The sequence below is a fragment of the Zeugodacus cucurbitae genome, chromosome 4 (assembly GCF_028554725.1).
Source record: "Zeugodacus cucurbitae isolate PBARC_wt_2022May chromosome 4, idZeuCucr1.2, whole genome shotgun sequence".
NCBI classification, from domain to species: Eukaryota; Metazoa; Arthropoda; class Insecta; order Diptera; family Tephritidae; genus Zeugodacus; species Zeugodacus cucurbitae.
Window position 1 is genome coordinate 17406887 of NC_071669.1, and position 19283 is coordinate 17426169.

The 19283-nt window shown below is 33.2% G+C and overlaps 2 protein-coding genes across 2 annotated transcripts in view; both read left to right on the top strand.

Moving 5' to 3' along the window:
- The window catches only part of LOC105215685 (frizzled-2), a 75024-nt gene extending 59849 nt beyond the window's left edge, over nucleotides 1-15175 (top strand). The window contains exon 3 of the mRNA XM_054230252.1: nucleotides 12739-15175. Within this exon, the coding sequence (XP_054086227.1) occupies nucleotides 13049-15175 (2127 nt within the window). The 5' untranslated portion in view covers nucleotides 12739-13048. The remainder of the gene's footprint in view (nucleotides 1-12738) is intronic.
- Nucleotides 15176-15202: 27 nt separating this feature from the next.
- LOC114804607 (uncharacterized) lies at nucleotides 15203-18835 on the top strand. The gene has a single exon (XM_029043540.2). It carries the CDS (start codon nucleotides 15203-15205, stop codon nucleotides 15617-15619), a length of 417 nt encoding a protein of 138 aa, XP_028899373.1. The 3' UTR covers nucleotides 15620-18835.
- Nucleotides 18836-19283: the final 448 nt, after the last annotated feature.

Here is a 19283-nt window from a genome sequence, read left to right on the forward strand (position 1 = left end):
CGTGTAGTAGTCCTTGTCAGCATCAGTGCTCTTTCAATGCCATAAGGTGCTATGTAGTGGTATGATGTTATTGGCTACGGCATGCAGCAGTCAACGTTAGCATTTAAAATTCTTCTTTTTGGCCAAACAATCGTGGTTCAAGTTTTGATTTCAATTTGATTGAATTTCAATCAAAGTTTTTCGCGCAAAAGTTTGCGCATTGGTACGTAATAAAATAGCGGCAACAACAAACTAGCGCGTAAAAATAAGCAATTTATTTAATCGCGCGGAAATCGTTGAATTTAAGTGAAATGCTTGAACGAATATAAATATTTGAAATGCAATTAATGATAATAAATCTAAAACGATTATAAAAATTGTATATAAAATCTATAATTTCTTTAATTTTTCTAAATGATTTTATTAACGGTAAATATTTTCTTTATTTTAATAAAACAAGTATTTTTTAAATATCTATATTTTAAATAATTTTAAAAATTAATATTTTTTCCAAACATTTTTTTATTCAAAATTATTATTTTTTTTCGTATATCTATTTAGTGGGAAAATCTTTTTAATAAAATTCAAATTTGTTTAATTTAAAATAATTTTGTAAACTGTAAATATTTTAACTAAAAATTTCAATTTGTTAACTTACAAAAAATTTATCAGTTTTTTATTTTGTAAAATTTGGTAACAATTTTTTTTTTTTTTTATTCATTTCATTTTTATTTAATTTAATTTTTTAAAATTTAATTTTATATTTTATTTTGTTTTATTTTTTATTTTATTTTATTTTATTTTATTTTATTTTATTTTATTTAAATTTATTTTATTTTAATTTAATTTAATTTAATTTAATTTTATTTAATTTTATTTTATTTTATTTTATTTTATTTTATTTTATTTTATTTTATTTTATTTTATTTTATTTTATTTTATTTTAATTTATTTTAATTTATTTTATTTTAATTTTATTTTATTTTATTTTATTTTAATTTTAATTTTATTTTATCTTATTTTATTTTATTTTATTTTAATTTATTTTATTTTATTTTATTTTATTTTATTTTAATTTTAATTTTTTTTTATTTTATTTTATTTTAATTTTATTTTATTTTATTTTATTTTATTTTATTTTATTTTATTTTATTTTTTTATTTTATATTTTTTTTATTTTATTTTTTTATTTTTTTTTTATTTTATTTTATTTATTATACATATAAATATTAGAATCGTATTCTTTCAATTTTTTTACTAATTAGGCTTCGTAAACCTTCCAACTTTCCATCAATTCTTATTTACTCGAAAGAAAATTCTGTGAATTCACAGTAGCCTCAAAGCAATAGCCTTGAAAGTTGCCAACTTTTTCATCAACTCACGTGGCCATGCAACTTTGCCACTGCATAGCATACTTTGCATTGCCGTAGTTACCCGTTAGCCCGCCACAAACACTGCTCATGCGCAGCTTAGCATTCTGTGTGCTTTGCCTGCTTCAGTTGGCCACTTAACCAAGCATTTGCTCCGACGCACTTGCACTCGCTCAAGTGCTCAGCGAAATATGTTTGTATGTATTTCTTAACGACTATTTACATAATTAATACAAACGCTTGTCGTTGACGAGGCAAAGCGCTTGAGAGTCAACTACAGCTTAGAACAGTCAAAACATAAGCTACCAACAACAGCCAGCAACAACTTGGTTCAAAACATTGCCAGCAGCATTTGTTGTTGTTGTAATTATTGTTTGTATGTTTGTTGTAGTTGTTGTTGTATATTTATATGTTGCTATATTTGTTGTAGCAAACATACAAATGCAATCTCAAGTGATCTTGGCGACATGCAATATGGGTGGTGGCTGCGACCTACAACAATCCGAGTTGCTTGGTTTATCAGCATTAGCCATCGTCTGCAACTTGGTCGGCAAGCTGATTATGCGTGCCACTATGATTTCAACCTTTCTAAATGCAATACGTTTGTTTGTATGTTTGTTGTTGTATTTGTGGAGCGTATGTTGTTGTTAGTTGCTACTGTGCTTGTGTTTGCTTTGTGATGACTTCCTTCGTGATTTTTTCTGCATTTGCCTTTGACTTTGAAATTTTTTGTGATTTATTTTTAATTCTTTTTTTTTTCTTCCTTTATTTCTTTCCCTACTTCTGCTCACTCATTGTTTTCTATTTATTTACAATCCTCTTCGCCTTGCACTGCATTTCTAGCTGCTTTACAAGTCTTTAGCAAACAATTGCCATGTTAACTGCGCCTAGAGCGATCAACTCACTGACTGCCTGCTTAACTGCCTTGGCGATCAGCAACCGATCATTGTGCTATGATCTTGCGGCAATTTACTGTGTTTGTAGGCAGCAAACTAACAATTGCGCTGTTGTTGTTTGTTGTATATTTCCTCCTCTATGTGCCATTATACCTGTGGGCATGCCTAACGATCGTGCGTCGCGACTTTCAATGATCGCCTTAGCGTTGAGTACTTACTGAGATTTGCTGAGTGCGTTGAGTTGTTAGCTCATTTGCCTGCGCAATTCATGCTTGTTTTTGGTACTACATATATTTCAAGGAGTTCAAGCCGTGTTTGCTTAGGCGTCTGACTCCCATTGTAATGGATTTGTGTGGCGTAGACATGACTGCCGTCGCACATGATGATCTACTGTGTCTAATGTATGTATTTGCTGAAGTTGTTAAATTGCTGAGTTGTTAAAAAGAAACGTGTATTTAAGTGTTGGAGACGGTGGAAGGATATTTTGTTTGGTAGTTGTTCGCAGACAGTGGGTTTTGTGGAGGCACTGAGTGTATGATATAGACATTTTTATTGCGTTATTTTATTATTATAAGATTTTATTTTTATTTTGATATATTTTTCTCGAATTCTCTTAAAAATAATTTTTTATTTAAAAAAAATTTAACTATTTATACTTTTATTATACAAATATATAATTTTTTTAATTATATTTTTTACACAAATTTGTTCTTAAAAAAAAATTTTAAAATTATAAAAATATTGTTTTTTATTTTTACTCAAATTTGTTATTAAAAATAATTTTAAAATTAATAATAACATATTTTAAAATTATTTTTATATTTAATTAAATAGAAATAAAAATATTTAAAAACAATTTAAATAAATTTTTTTTTTAATTAAATATTTTAAATATAAAATTTTCCTAAAAATAAAAATTTTCAACTTTCTATAATATATTTCTCACCCCAACCTACTTTCCAACAAAAATTCCAAAAAATTTTAATTCAAAAAAATTTTAAATTTTCCACAAAAAATCCAAAAAAATTAAATAAGCGCCAGAAATCAATTGCAATTACTGTCAATAGTCTCCAGGCACTCACTCACCTCCATCACACACACACCACATGCAACGGACAATTTTAAACATCACTCACGTGTTTGGCTTAAACAAATGCTGCCTTGGGCACAAACGTCTCGTCGTTAACTATGCAATCAATTACAAATTAAATAAACATGATTACCAGGAAAGTTTTTCTTACCATCCAAACCTCAACTAGCAATGGTTAGTTAGTAACCACTGTACGTTTACTCCACACTGGCTCCTTACTACTTTCGTCTGCTTGTTGTTTGGCAGCAAGCAGTTACTGTCATTGTTGTTGTTGTTTTTTTGCCTGACTTGTTGTTGACAATTGTAAACTCCTGACAGTTAACGCCTTTTACTTGCAACGCTGCCGGGCATACTACGTACTCCGCAAACACGACGCGACTAAAGCGAAATTAAATAAAAGTGCAATTTTTCCTTAGTATGTGGCAGTAAGTGTTAGTGTTACGTTGTAGAGAAAAGTAAAAAAAAAAATATTAGCAAATTGTAAAAAGTTAATAACATAAGCGCGCTGCTTCATTACATGTTATAACAAATAGTAGAGGAGAGTAGTTGCACTCACATAATATAGTACTTTCTCGCTGCAAGGAAACTCTATTCGCTTGTAGGACCTGGTTAAAATAATTTAAATTTTATTTTAGGTTTCACAATTAATATTGAGGCTTATATAATACACCAAATTGCTAATATTACTCTCTTTTGTACTCTATTATTATAATATAGTAGTTCCGCTTAAGAAATCTGTAATTCTGAGATTTTATATATTTAGCAGTTCAATAATTTAAAAGTGATAAATCAAAAGGGTGAATTTTTTATACATATTTTAACCCATTAACTACCCAACACATGTATAATTTTGTCGCATTTCAAACAGGCGACTAAATCTAAGTCATAAAAATCTTCATACAAGTAATCATAATGGGTTAGGAAACATAATTTAAATATTATTTGCCATATTCCAATAAGGTCCTTGTGAACATCAAAGTCAAAATTAAACCTTGTGTGTGAATATAAAAATTGCAAAACTTAAACTGAATGTATATTCCATAACTCTAACTTCTATAATTCAGAGTTCTCCATACCCGGAACTCTTGAATTGGCAGTAGAAGTCAAATTTCATAATTTCCATCCGTAACTCGAAGTCTCTCTAACTCGAAGTTTTATGTGTAGATTATGGTGATTCGAGTTAGGGAAGTTCTACTGTAGTATGAGTTAATTTCGTACATATTCGCATAAAAGCTAAAATAACAAAGGACTTATATACCTATCATTTTATAAAAAAAATTATTATTCGTCACATTTGGATTTTTTAACCGTTTTCAACTTTTTTTCGGTTAATCTTTTTTGAAAAATAAAGAAAAAAATTAAAAATTTTTGTTACACAGTGTAATTTTAATTTAAAAACATATTATTTGTTGGACAGTGCAAATTTAAAAAATATATGTTTTTGTTGCACAGTGTAATTTTAATTTTTTGAAGAAAAAAATTTGTTCCACAGTTTGATTTTAATTTAAAAATAAATTTTCTTGCACGGTGATTTATCAAAAAAAAAAACTTGTTTCCACTATGCAATTTTTATTTTTAAATAATTTTTTCTTTTGTTGCACAGTGTAATTTTAATTTATCACAATTTTGACCAAAAATCCGTAAAAAGTTCAAGAACATACATATGTTTTGTTGGACAGTGCAAATTAAAAAAAATTTTTTGGTTGTACTGGAATTTTAATTTTTGTGAAAAAAAAATTGTTGAACAATATAATTCTAATTTTTTTTTTTAAAGTCGTTGCACAGTGTAATTTTAATTTTTTGAAAAAAAAATTATTGCACAGTGTGATTTTATTTTAAAAATAAATTTTGTTGTACAGTGATTAAAAAAAAAAGAAATTGTTTGCACTGTGCGATTTTTTTTTATTAATTTTTTTTTTGTTGCACAGTGTAATTTTAGTTGATCATAATTTTGACCACAAATGCATGAAAAGTTCATTTAAAAAATTGTATAATTTTACTGTTTTTATAAGCAATCTAGTCTCACTTAAACGGTGAACACTGTACTTACTTTGATTTTTTATTTGCCAGCTTTTCTTGCTGTCTCTAGCACGCCATATATGTATACACCTAAGTTAACTGACCAACTCAGTTGATTTAAAATTAAAGTTATGCGCATATTTTTAAATTTTTTACAACAACAATATCAAAAAGATAGCTAGCCACAATAAATGCAACACTACCAAAATGGTAAATGCATTTTCCAAAGCGAAGTGGCGACTTCATTTCGAAGTAACTGAGCATTCTAACTAGTTTTTATATTACACATAGAGACACACACATACATATGTATGTTCAAATGTCTCATTTATTTATTTAATTTTTTGCACATCATTTTCCATGAATAAAATATTAGTAAAGTGGCGACAGCAATATACTCCACACTCCAAGAGCTCCTAATGAAATGCATTCGCAGCGCTAAAATCAACAATGACAAGTCAAAGACGAACTTGCAGCGTGGATCTTGGAAACACATATCTTACAAATATATATGCATATACACATGTATATGTATGTATGTATATCTGCGCACTTGTGTTCCACTTCAATTTCAATTTGTGCTTCTTCATCAACGACAACATCATCATCAACTGCCTTCGACTTGACTGGCGGTCTCCTTGGGATTTGTCTGCGAAAAGGCGAAAGACAAATATTTTCTTACTGCTATATGTTTTCTTAACCAATTCTTAACCAAGCAGTTTGCGTTAGTTGCATGCCACAATCATTTCCTACTCCAATTTCGAATTCCAATTTTGTGTTTGTTGTGTCGCTATTTTTCTTCGGAAACATTACTCATACTCCCCGGACACACGAACACACACAGACACTCGTTAATGCCACATTGTCCAAGTGGCATGTTTATTTAGACACAAACACACACACACAGCAACAAATAGAGATTTTTTCGAAATCAAATCAAGTGGTCACAGTCTGCAGCATCACCAAGAGCGAACGCTGATAGTGGCGAAGTGCTGTTGAGTGCTGAGTGTTGCCAGACTGCACACTTTGCTGCTATTTACAAAGTTCTTCAGCACTTTCCTGTTGTTGTTGCCACCGAATGTGGCATGCTGCACACCACTCACTATCTGTTGCACCAAAGCAGCATGCGTTGCATTTAAGCGTGTTCTAAAAATGTGAGTTTGTTATCTCATTAAGATGGCCAAGTTTAACTGTTCTTCTTTATCTTCTTGTTTTTGTTGTTGCTCCAGTTAGCTGCTTCTTGGCATTCTACTTGCTACTTATTCAACTTGTAATGGCTGTGGTGCATAGCTAGAGCTACTATTTCTGTTTGCATTCTTCAAGTGTGCTGCAGCTTAAAAGCAAGCAGCAGCAGCAATACTTGCAACACAGCAACAACACAATGCTTGCTTGCTTGCAACACATACTTGCCACAAGTGGTTTCACTGATTCTTTACAGCCAACTTCATTATGTGCAGCACTAAAGCAAAGTTATGTTATGCGGCGTCAATTTCAAGTAAGAACTAAGCTGTGCAACAACAATAACAACAACAACAACTTGAAAGCAATACAAATATTTGTTGTTGTTTTTCTAAAATTCTTGCGCTTTTTGTTGCTTTCTTTTAGTGCCTCTCAGTTCATACTCGTATATTATTGTTGTTATTGCTTTTTCTTGTGTGATTTTTTTTGCCCTAATCATGCTTTTGGTACTTGAAAACATTTGTTGGTCACGTTTTGCCGTTTAAGTGCTGCTGCAGATTTTCTCAATCTCATTGTTTATTGGTAGCATTTCTTTCTCAGCCCGTGCGCATTTGTGGTTTGTTAGTTTTCTTGTTAAGCACTTTTTGGTTTTTCAGATTTTTATTTTGTTAGCCAAATGCTTAGGCCAAGTTCATATTTCACACTGGTTATTTGCTTTTACACAGTTATTACTGTATAAACATGCCTTGCAGTTGAATAATGATTTTGTGATTTTTTTATTGTTGTTTTTTCTTTCCTCTGGACTGTATTCAGTGCTCTTAAAATTAAATTTATGTCATTATTTTGAGTGGTTTAAACGTAGTGTCTTGAGATAGTAAAACATTTGAAATAAAAAATTATTAGGTCTACAACTTTGCTTCCGCCGTTTTCCAATAGATGTCTCTAGGGTCAATCACTGGTCGATTAAATCGTTTTAAATCGATCTTGGACAGTTGTGTCAACATTAACCCAACAAAATATTTGTAGAGATCTGTTTGCATCCCAAACTTATTTTCAACTGAAAATGTCACTTTTTGACCCGAATTCTCGACATTTGCGGGAAATTTTGCTTTTCTTTTTTAATTCCAAGAAAAGTGCGGCTGAGTGTCATCGACATTTGCAACCGTTTTTATACAAAAAAAAAACCGCGGAAGTAAAGTTGTAGACCTAATATTTCTTATACAAAAAAACTCTCTGACCATAGAAATCTCAAGTATGAACAATTATTAATTATTGACTACTTTAGTTACCGAGAGAACATTAGAAAAGACCATAGGCACGATCAAAATCCTTGAGAGATCTTTTTATTGTCGTTAGACTGACCTAATTCGTGTATATAGTCCATTCCATAAATTATTTTAGAATTTTTTGGAAGAATTTTTTTTTTTTCAATAAATTTCACTGGAGTAAATATCAAAAACTATATAATTGAAGCACAAAAAATAGAGAATTTAATTGTTCGAGTCAGTCAAAATCGAATCTGTCTCAAAATTAAGTTCAAAATACATAAAAGTTAAGAGCAAGTAATCCCAGAGTCACCAGGAGTATGGCAATACGCCGGAGTGCTCTTCTCTTTCCAAATTTCTCAATAGTTTCCACAGAAATGCGTGTTGATACCAGATAGAAAAACTTTTAGCTAATCTTATAAGCATATTGAAGAAAGTGGGTATCGTTATAACCATCTTTACATCCCAGATATCTCATTTGAGCGCTTGTAAATGTTATGGAAAGCTGACACTTGTGGTTAGAAAATCATATTCAACAACAATATTAGCCTAAACCAAGCTGTTACACTTTTTCCTGCATAATAGATTATATGAAGATAAAATATGAAAAAAATAGATTAATAAGCAGCTCAGAGGTTACTAGTACTCAATCTATATGCAAATATATAAATAAAATTAAAAAATAGACTTGTAGTAAGTATTAATTACACGTTTTGCGGTTTAACTGTCGAATACTAACGAGCTATAGCATCATACAGGCGCACGTCATGACTGTTTGGTGGTCAAACCGCAGTTGAGTGACAGTTGTAGGGTAAAGTGACAGTTAGACTGTAGTTCAATATTTATTTAATAAAAAAGAAATATTTAAATTAAATAAATTGAAGCGATTATTAGGCTACTGTTCACCTTCAAGTGGGTTATCATATACGCAGCGCTTAACCAATAATGAGTAGTGGTATGACAGCTGACAGCTGACAGTTGACAGCGTAAGTGAATGCATGAGAGTAAATTCGCTAAGTAATTGTGATATTATAAATTTATATGCGAATAATAAAACTTGTCCCACTTTCAGTTTAATTAAATTAAGCATAGTTGAGAAATCAATTTCTAAAATTAAACTTTCAACTGGTGCTTTGCGAAATCGTACACTGACCAACTAATAAATTTTAACACTCAAACTTTGGCAAGTCCACTCACCCCTTGTGGACCAACTTATTGCGCGTATTTATGCAAATATCTGGAGCGTCGACGATTTAAAGGATAACCAACGTAAAGTAACAATAGTGGTAGGGCAGGCGAAAAGCTGTCAACGGTAGCAGCTGTCGTACGCAAACAACAATAGCAAATAGTACACCGTGACTGCAAAGAAAACCCGGCAAAAAGTTTGTGGAGAGCTATGCGAGTAGCCGGCGAGAGTGACGGCCAGCAACGGCTGTAATTGTGTACATTTTACCAAGTTGACACTTCGAAAGCTATCACGCTGACTGGCACAAACCCAGCGTTATGCGTAAAACACTACAACAGGAAAATCTCTCCCTCAAAACTGAAATTGTTGTGTGAAAAGCGTGGCGAGTGTGTATTTGACTAAAAGTGGCAGCAGAAGAGCGTGAAGAGGGTGAAAATCAGACAGAGCGTGGCAAGTAAATAATAAAATGCAGCCAAAAAAGCAGCAGCATTTAGTGAATCAACAGCAGGAAGAGTAAGCAGCATAAGCCCGAAGTGACAGTGAGGGCGCAAAAACACTGAGTGAGTGAGTGACTGCTTGACTGACAGGGGGTGAAATTGGTGCCTTGTGAGGGCGACCCTAAAATGACACTAGTTTTGTGTTCAGATACATTTACATACATACAAATGCATTAATGAAACCAAGCGTGGCATTGAATATGCTGTGTGGGTGGCTTATTTGCTGACAATACCCTATATATACATATGTTTGTATATATGTAAGCACCCACAATAGCCGCAAGTGCTGCTGTGTCTGCACAGCTGTCAGTTGATCTCCAACGACAATACGGCGCATTGTGGCAAGTTGATGAAAATGCTGTGCACTAAATGTAGGGAAATCGTTATGATCTCTCTCTATATATATATACACACTGTATATACATACAAATATATATGTTTGTCTATGCAGCTTATGAAGTTTTTCAATTTTATATTGTTGAACTACAAATGACAATGCTGCTTTATGATGATTATGTTAAATTTGAATGACATTTTAATTAATAACATTTGTTGACACTAAACAATTTACATGCACACACACACACACACAATTCTATATATGAGTGCTCTATAAAAGCATTTACACATGTTGCGCGTAAAGTGTCTCTTCTAGTGTTGTCACTAAAATGTGATGAGCGCTGCTTTTTGTTGGGGTTTCCAAAATATGTATTCTTGAAAATGCTCGCATTTTTTGTTGTCTCGATAGTTTTCTGTAAATGTTTGTTGTTGTTGTTTGAGCAGCGTGCTCTCGAATTTTTGTTCTATTATTTACTTTGCAATTAATTATGCAAATAACAGCTGCATGAGTGTTGAGTGTGTCACATGATTGTGTGAGACTGTGTAATTTAATATTTGGTACTGAGGCAAGTTTAGTATTACAGTGAGTATTTACAATTTTGGACCCAATGAATAAATGTGGAAATGAGCAAGAGCTGTTAATTGTAAGATATTTTCTAACTAAAACCTAAAATGTTGGTAATGAATGAACTAGTGTGGCAATTAGAGACTAACAAGCTGGATATTATTCAGATTTTTTAATTCTCGAAATTTAAGAATCAATTTCAAAAGCTTTGAATGAGATTTTGATCAAGTTTTAAGCGTCATAAACTGTGCAGAACACACAATTACTGGAAAAATAATAATCAGGTTTAAAGGACGTCAATATCCCCTGCTGTTTTTTTTTTGAAAGAGATCGAAAAAGAAAATAAATTTTATTGGTTCTGGTGTCTAAACATTCACAACATGACATTAAGATACTCCAATTGAAGCCTCTTTTTCCTTTCTAAATGAATAAATTTATTTATAAAAAAATTATGTTAAATATGTGAATACTATTCATTGCTATTTGTATTTATCGATATTTTTTTAAATAAAAAAAATAATAAAGTTTATTGACGATAACGATAACGATACCTCCAGCTACCTGCGCTGAGTGTACAAAACTTTGAATACATTTTCCCAAATATGTGATTTTTAAAGTCGGTGACCAGCCTACAGAAAAAACTACTGCATCGATCGTTTTGAAATTTTGAACAAATATTCTACATATATATAGCTCTCGAATGACGTCGAGTTTTTCCAAATTAATTACTAACAATTTTACAATAACAAATAGGTCGATTTTTTCGTCTAAAATCGTCATTTTGGCTTGAAAATGGTACCAAAAATTGAAAAATTTAAAACTTAAAAAAACTCGACGTCAATTGAAAGATAAACTAATAAACTAATGAAAGCGTTTTGATTTTTTGGTTTCGGATGATCCAGTGATGCTGTAGGCTGGTCACCGCACAAAAACTTCTTTTCGAGGTGCCTGCAGAGATCGACGATAAATCCGTTATTCCTCGCTATTTTTCGATAAAACTTTTTTTAAGTATTCTTCAAATGTTGTACTTTCATATAATAATAAGTAAAAAAAAACTTACAGCAATATTTTTTTCTAAAAAAATTCATGAAAAAAGGTCTTTTTCGACGAAACAAACCTTACAGCCCGAACACCCCCCCCTTTCCCCCTTTAATTTCTACTAAAAATATTAATTTTTGTAAAAAACATTATTAAAATGAAATAAAAAGTACAGATTTCCCTAACTCGAATCACCAGAATCCTCAAAAAACATTCGAGTTAGGGAGACTGTAATTCAAAAAATAAAATAGATTCCTTTCGAAAAAATTAACATAATTAATGTTTTATTATTTTCTCTACTTCGAGCCACTCACAATAATGATACATTATTCGCGCTCTCCACCGCTTGTATACTCATACATCCTGTATATATAATACATATTCCATCAGCAGTGACTACGCTGACTTGTCAAGCTGCAAAATGAGCAATTTGCTTAATTTAGTTTCGACCAATCAAACACACGAGTGCACACACACACGCACAACGCAACATATTCTACGGTGCAACAACAAACAAATTCAAAGAAAAAAAATTAATCAAAGCAAAATGTGCAAATTCACGGTAGAAATTCACTTTCAGCGCCCTTTTCCTGACCGTTAGTTAATACATTTCACCACCAATAACTCACCATGCAGTGGTGTTAATGTGTAACTGCAGCCGTTTGTGGCTGTCAAATTTAATAAAAATCACTGATTTTGATTGATGTGGCACAAGTGAGCATCATCTGGTCCATCTAAAGTGAATTTGTATGTAAATCGTGTGTGTATGAGTGTGCGTTTAAGCGCGCAAGTGTCAGTTTGTCACACGCGTTCAACGCTTTTGTTTGAATATACGCGCATATGTATGGCAAACGCGGCGGCTCTCTGAAGGGGTTAAATGCTGGCTTTGCTAATGTCAGCGACTTGCTATTCGCAGCCTCAGCCTCAGCCTCAGCTTATAGTTTATTGTCTTTCTCTCACCCCTCAGCCAAGTGTTTGCTTGACACTTTCGCTGCCTGTTTGTTGGGAATTGAAACAAATGAAATGGCAGTGAGTAGAAAAACATTAGGCAGCTACTAGTATTTAATTGTATATATATATTTACATATATATATATAGAAGTCTATGTGTTTGTCTTCCTAAAACTCGATATTTAATAGATTTTTGTTGATTTAGGCTCGAATCTCGAATTGTTTGTTGTCATCCTCATGGGGGTACAGCAGCCGGACTAAAGCTAATCGTTTGTGGTTACTAAGAAAACATTGACATATTTACACTTAAGCGCTTACAGACCCTAGCAACATTTATTAATTTTTTGTCTCTCTTCTCTTTGCAGTTATCCTTCATTTGTCGCACACCGCTGATTTGACAACACCGCTGCGCCTGCGGTTTGAGCGTGCGTTCGGTCGTACGCATTGTTGCATAGCGCGCGCCACTAGCGTTGCTACAGCTACAACTACAGCTACTTACTTACTTTGCTGCACATTTGCACTCTGCACTGTCTTCAGTCTTCAGTCAGCTGTTGACTGTCAACTGTCACTGTCACAGACAGCTAAAAGTACTCAACTACAAAAAATTTTGGAAGCGCTAGCGAATAAGTTTCGCGCGAAATATTTAAATATATAAAATATAAACAAACATAAGTCATGTCACGCACAACGGCACACAACAGTCATGCGACGCGGCGGCATCCGCTGGCGTTATGCAACTCTATATTCGTACTCAGCATCGTGCTGTTGCTACACACACATAACTGTCATGCGGACGGCATGCAACATCTCGCGGATAGCGGCGGTGGCGTTGGCATGGGCGGCATGGGTCCACATTCGATGGATGTTAGTCCTGCGCCGGGTTATGGCTTGCCCGCCATACCGAAAGATCCGAATTCACGCTGCGAAGAGATCACTATACCGATGTGTCGCGGCATTGGTTACAACATGACCTCGTTTCCGAATGAGATGAATCACGAGACACAGGATGAGGCCGGCTTGGAAGTGCATCAATTTTGGCCGCTGGTGGAGATCAAATGTTCACCCGACTTGAAATTCTTCCTTTGTTCGATGTACACACCCATCTGTTTGGAGGACTATCACAAGCCGTTGCCGGTTTGTCGTTCGGTTTGTGAGCGCGCACGCGCCGGTTGTGCGCCCATCATGCAACAGTATAGTTTCCAGTGGCCGGAGCGTATGGCTTGCGAGCACTTGCCCGTTCATGGCGATCCGGAGAATTTGTGCATGGAACAGCCGTCTTATACGGAGTCGGGTAGCGGCGGTTCTGGACGTGATGGTTCGTCCGGTAGCGGCTCCGGCGGTTCCGGTGGCAGCGGTGGTAGTGGTGGTGGTGGCGGCGGCGGTGGTAAACGCAAGCAATCTGGTGCCGGTGGCTCAACTTCACAGAAATGTAAAGGCAAAAATTCAAAAAACTGCCAAAATTCCCTAGGAGAAAGAACAAACGTAAAGGATTGCACGTGCTCGTGTCGCCCGCCACTCCTACTCCTGGGGAAGGAAGCGCTGATGCAGCCACCACACATGCATTACCCGTGGTACATGAATTCAACTGTACAAAGAATCGCCGGCGTACCAAATTGCGCGATCCCGTGCAAGGGACCGTTCTTCACAAACGACGAAAAGGACTTCGCCGGCATATGGATCGCCCTGTGGTCGGGTCTGTGCTTCTGCAGCACACTGATGACACTCACCACGTTCATCATCGACACCGAAAGGTTTAAATATCCCGAACGTCCGATTGTATTTCTCTCCGCCTGCTACTTTATGGTCGCTGTTGGTTATCTGTCGAAGAATTTTCTACAGAATGAAGAGATCGCTTGTGATGGTCGCTACTTGAAGGAGAGCTCCGCGGGACCACACTCCTGTACTATGGTATTTTTGCTGACGTATTTCTTCGGCATGGCTTCGTCTATTTGGTGGGTTGTGCTCAGCTTCACTTGGTTCCTCGCCGCTGGTTTGAAATGGGGCAATGAAGCCATCACCAAACACTCGCAGTATTTTCATTTAGCCGCCTGGCTCATACCCACAGTGCAATCGGTAGCCGTTTTGCTGCTCTCAGCTGTCGACGGTGATCCCATACTCGGCATTTGCTATGTGGGCAATCTCAATCCGGATCATCTGAAGACATTCGTGCTGGCACCGCTCTTTGTATACCTCGTCATCGGCACCACCTTCCTCATGGCGGGTTTCGTTTCACTTTTCCGCATACGTTCCGTTATCAAGCAACAAGGCGGTGTTGGCGCTGGCGTTAAAGCAGATAAATTGGAAAAACTCATGATACGCATTGGCATCTTTTCCGTCCTCTACACCGTCCCGGCAACCATCGTAATCGGATGCTACCTGTATGAGGCCGCCTTCTTCGAAGACTGGATCAAAGCGCTCGCCTGCCCATGTGCACAGACCAAAGGGCCTGGCAAGAAACCCTTATACTCAGTACTAATGCTGAAGTATTTCATGGCATTGGCAGTTGGCATTACATCGGGCGTTTGGATCTGGTCCGGTAAGACGTTGGAAAGTTGGCGTCGCTTTTGGCGTCGACTCTTCGGCGCACCGGATCGCACTGGCGCCAATCAGGCGCTCATTAAACCGCGACCGCCCATACCGCATCCGTATGCTGGCTCCGGCATGGGTATGCCAGTGGGTTCGGCGGCCGGTTCGCTACTCGCCACACCATATACACAGGCGGGTGGCGCATCGGTTGCCTCCACCAGCCATCACCATTTGCACCATCATGTTCTCAAACAACCGGCAGCAAGTCACGTATGACATGGAGAGTCAGGCGGAGCTTCAACGATGGGCGGTGGTGGTGGCGGCGGCGGCGGCAGTACAATTGGCGGTGGCAGCGTGCTGGGCGGACACGGTACTCTGATGAGCACAGCGGGTATGAGCAATAGTACGGTTGGCGGCGGTGGTGGTGTTGGTGTTGGGGCTCCTCCTGGCAGTATGATGCACGGTGGCGGTGGCATGGGTGTACCTACACCCGGCCAAATGGGTATGCCTGGCGTTTATGGCAATGGCAATGGTAATGGCGGCGGTGGTGGTGTTGGTCCAATGGGACCGATGGGTGGCAATGGCGGTGGTAATGGTGGACCGAGTACGGCACCCGGTTCGGTGATCGATTCACGCGCGGTGTCCGTGGTCGTTACGTTGCCTGGTGGGCCGGGCGCGCAACACCCCGGGCAGGCGCTGAGCGACTATGGTCCTATATAGTTAATGGTACGACCAGATACAGCGCACTGGGTGTCGACGAGCAGTTTTTCGCAGCTGTAAATGCGTGCAGGCGCTGGCTACACGCGTCGTACGCATTTGCAGTGTTGCATTTTTTGTTCTTTAAATTTATGCACTGCATATGAAGTGTTAATATGTGTTGTAAAGTTACAACAACAAGGCGCCATATTACTTTCTGCTAATTTATAGTTGTACAATAAAAAAAAAAATTAAACGAGTATATGTAATAAAGTAACGAGTAAGAGCAAGCTAAACTATATAATTCTAGTCCATTTTCATTGAAAGAAAAAAGTTAAAAAATAAATAAAAAAAAATAAAAATAATATTATGTGGTAAATATTGAAAAAGTATGAGACAACAACAACAAAGCACAATTTCTATAAAATATCAACACTAAATGAATTCAAGCAAAAAAAAAAATAGTCAATAGTCTTATAGCGTAACACAACCAACTTGCTACAACTTTTTTTCTTAAAAATTAAAAATAAAAAATATTAATAAAATATTGAAAAAATAGCAAATGAAAGTAAAGTGTGTTGCACAGTTAGGAAAAGTGAAGCGATACGAAAAGCACATCAAATGCGCGCGTTAATTTTTTTTCTATAAAAAAATAATTTTAGAAAAAAAATTTCAATAAAAAAAATATTTTATGAAAAAACAATCTATAAACATAATTTCACTTATTCCTAATTCCATATTTCAACACTCTACTCAAATAGACTGATTTAAAATAATATTAAAAAATAATATAAAAATTAAATGAAATAAAAAATAATAATAAAATTTTAAATGTACGAATTGTATAAGCAAACGCAAAAATATGCAAATGTTAACGGTATGCATATGTAAAGCAAGAAAACAAAAACAAAAAACGGTGGAGAAAAGTAAAGTTGAAAAAGGTTTTTTTTTTTGGATTTTTCCTACCACCAAAATTGCGTGTGTAAATTGCCACTGCCAAAAACGCCAACGCCATATTGCATTACAACAATAATATTAATTATAACAATAATAAAAAATTATAACAACAACAAAAACACTACTTATACGTTTTACATAAGAAAATGCATGTAAATTTGCCAGCAAAAAATAAAAACAAAAGTCGAATATCAAAAAGTGTAAAAGTTGTGTTAAAAACGATGAGAAAATATTGTAAACCTTCAAAATGCATTTGTAAAATATATATTTCATGTTTATTTGTAGCATTTAATACGCCTAACTGTATGTAGCGTTTGTATGTAAGCATTGATGAATATAAAAAAAATATGAAAATAATAGCAAAGCACACATTGTGGGTTTTGAAATGAAAAAAAAATTAATCATTAAAAAACAAGAAATTGCACTGAAGAGAGATAATTAATAATAATTAATTTATAAATTAAAATAATTTATAATAAATTAAATGCCAACGAATTAGCGCAAGCACTAAATGTCCAACTGTAAATACTGAATTTTAGTTTTTAATTTAGCAGCGTAAAATGTGTAATTATTTAAGTGTTTATGTGCGCCACGAAATTTATTAATAATTAATTTTTTGCGTAAAAAAAAATGCAAAATTACGAAAGATGAAATTAAAAGAAAATGTAATACGAAAAATTTGATATGAAAATTATGTGTAGAGTGTGTTAAAGCAGGCAAATTGTGTAGACATTTCTTTATTTTGAAGGAAAAAAAGTTTTTTTTTCGCATAATGATTGGAGAGGAATATTATTTTTGAAGATTTATTGGAAGATATATTCATATTTAACAACTATCGAGAATTTAAACACAGTTTTTATAAAAAAAAAAGATTTTTTCAAGAATTTTTTTTTTATTTTGTTTTTTTTTTTTATTATAAAGTCTTTAAATTTTTTCATTTTTTTTTTTATTTTTTTTTATTATTTTTTCAATTTTTTTAAATATTTAAATTAAAATATTTTGAATAACTATTTTTTTACATAATTTAAATTGTTTAATCAATTCTGGCATTTCGAGCTAAGTGTTTTCTAGAAAAAAATTACTTGAATTCAAAAAAAAAATTTTGAATAAAAATTTATTTATTTAAATACTGAATATTTTTCCGCAACTTTTCAAGGAAAAAATGCAAAATGTAATTTCTTAAAAAATAATTTAAAATTTTCTTCCAAAAAACTTTCGTTTTCAAAGAATTCTAACAAAAATTTAATTCCAACTAATTGTTTCCTAGAAAAAAGAAATTTTGTTTTAAAAATTAAAAAAAAAAAACATTAAATTAATCATTTAAATATTGAATATTTTTTAAACTTTTTAAGAAAAAAAAAAGTTTAATTCCTTACAAAATAAGATCAAATTTGTTTCCAAAAAATTTCATTTATTAAAAAATTCTCACAAAAATTTAATTCTAATTCTAAAAAAAAATAAATACATTTATTTAAATACTGAAAATATTTCCGAAACTGTTTAATGAAAAAATACAAAAAATAATTAAAATTCTTAAAAAGTTTGATACTTTTAAACATTTTCATTTTTTAAAATATTCTCACAAAATTCAGTTCAATTTGGATGAAGCTCAATTAATTTCAAAAATTATGCCAATAAACACCAAAAATTCTGAATAAATATTCAACAAAATTGTTTTTCAACTTCACAAAAAAAAATCTTCCAAAATGTTTCACGCCAATTGCTGCACATTTTCCACTTATTTTCATAATTAACATTCAAAAAAATTTAAAAAAAGTTGAAAAAGTATTTTGCATTTTGTTTGCCACATCGTAAGTGCAACAACAACAAACAGAAAATAAATTATAATAAATTATTTATTAACAAAGCGCATACAAGAATTTCCTACTTATTTTTAATAAGTTTATTTGTTTACATTTATAACAACAAAATTAATATAATTAAGTATTTTTGTTTTTGATTTTCGTTTCATTTGTATTTCTTGCTGCCAAGAAACTGTACATAGTTGCATGTAGTCACGCATTAATTATATAAATTAAGTTATAATAATAATTATTTTTTTATAATTTGTATGTATTAAATGAAAAACTATTATGCCAACAAGTAGTTGTGTAAGCAAAGTAAAATTGTAATGTAATTTGCAAAGCATTCAAATTTATTTAAATATTATTAATATTTATGCAAGGCAGGACGGACATTATATGAAATGTTTTAAGTAATTTAGTAGGCTGAAATATTTTTATAAAAAAAAAAATATAAAAATAATTTTGTTGAGTCTTAAAACACTCAACAGCAGCCATTTGATTGCAAACTCACATACGAAATTTTGCCACTTATTTACACTGAACGAACAACTTTTCTCTTGCTTTATTATATGTATTTAAATTTCTCGCCTAATTTAAGTTGAAAAACACACGAAGAGTTAAAATTGTGTATTTTATTTTATACTTTATCTTATAATTATTATACTTTAACGATTGATTATTGTTTTTATTTAAAAATGCTAAATAAAATGCAAACAAAAAATAATTATTTAAAAAAAATATAATTTCTGTTGTTTTTATTTCATTTAGTTTTAAAAAAAAACAATTTTTTTGCATACAGAACTTTTTTATACGATTTTGGTTGATTTTAGTTGATTTCATAATATTTTATATCATGACATTTTTTTCTCTATAAAATATGTAGCATGCGTTTTTTTAATAGTCGTCAATGCAGATACGTGTCCCCA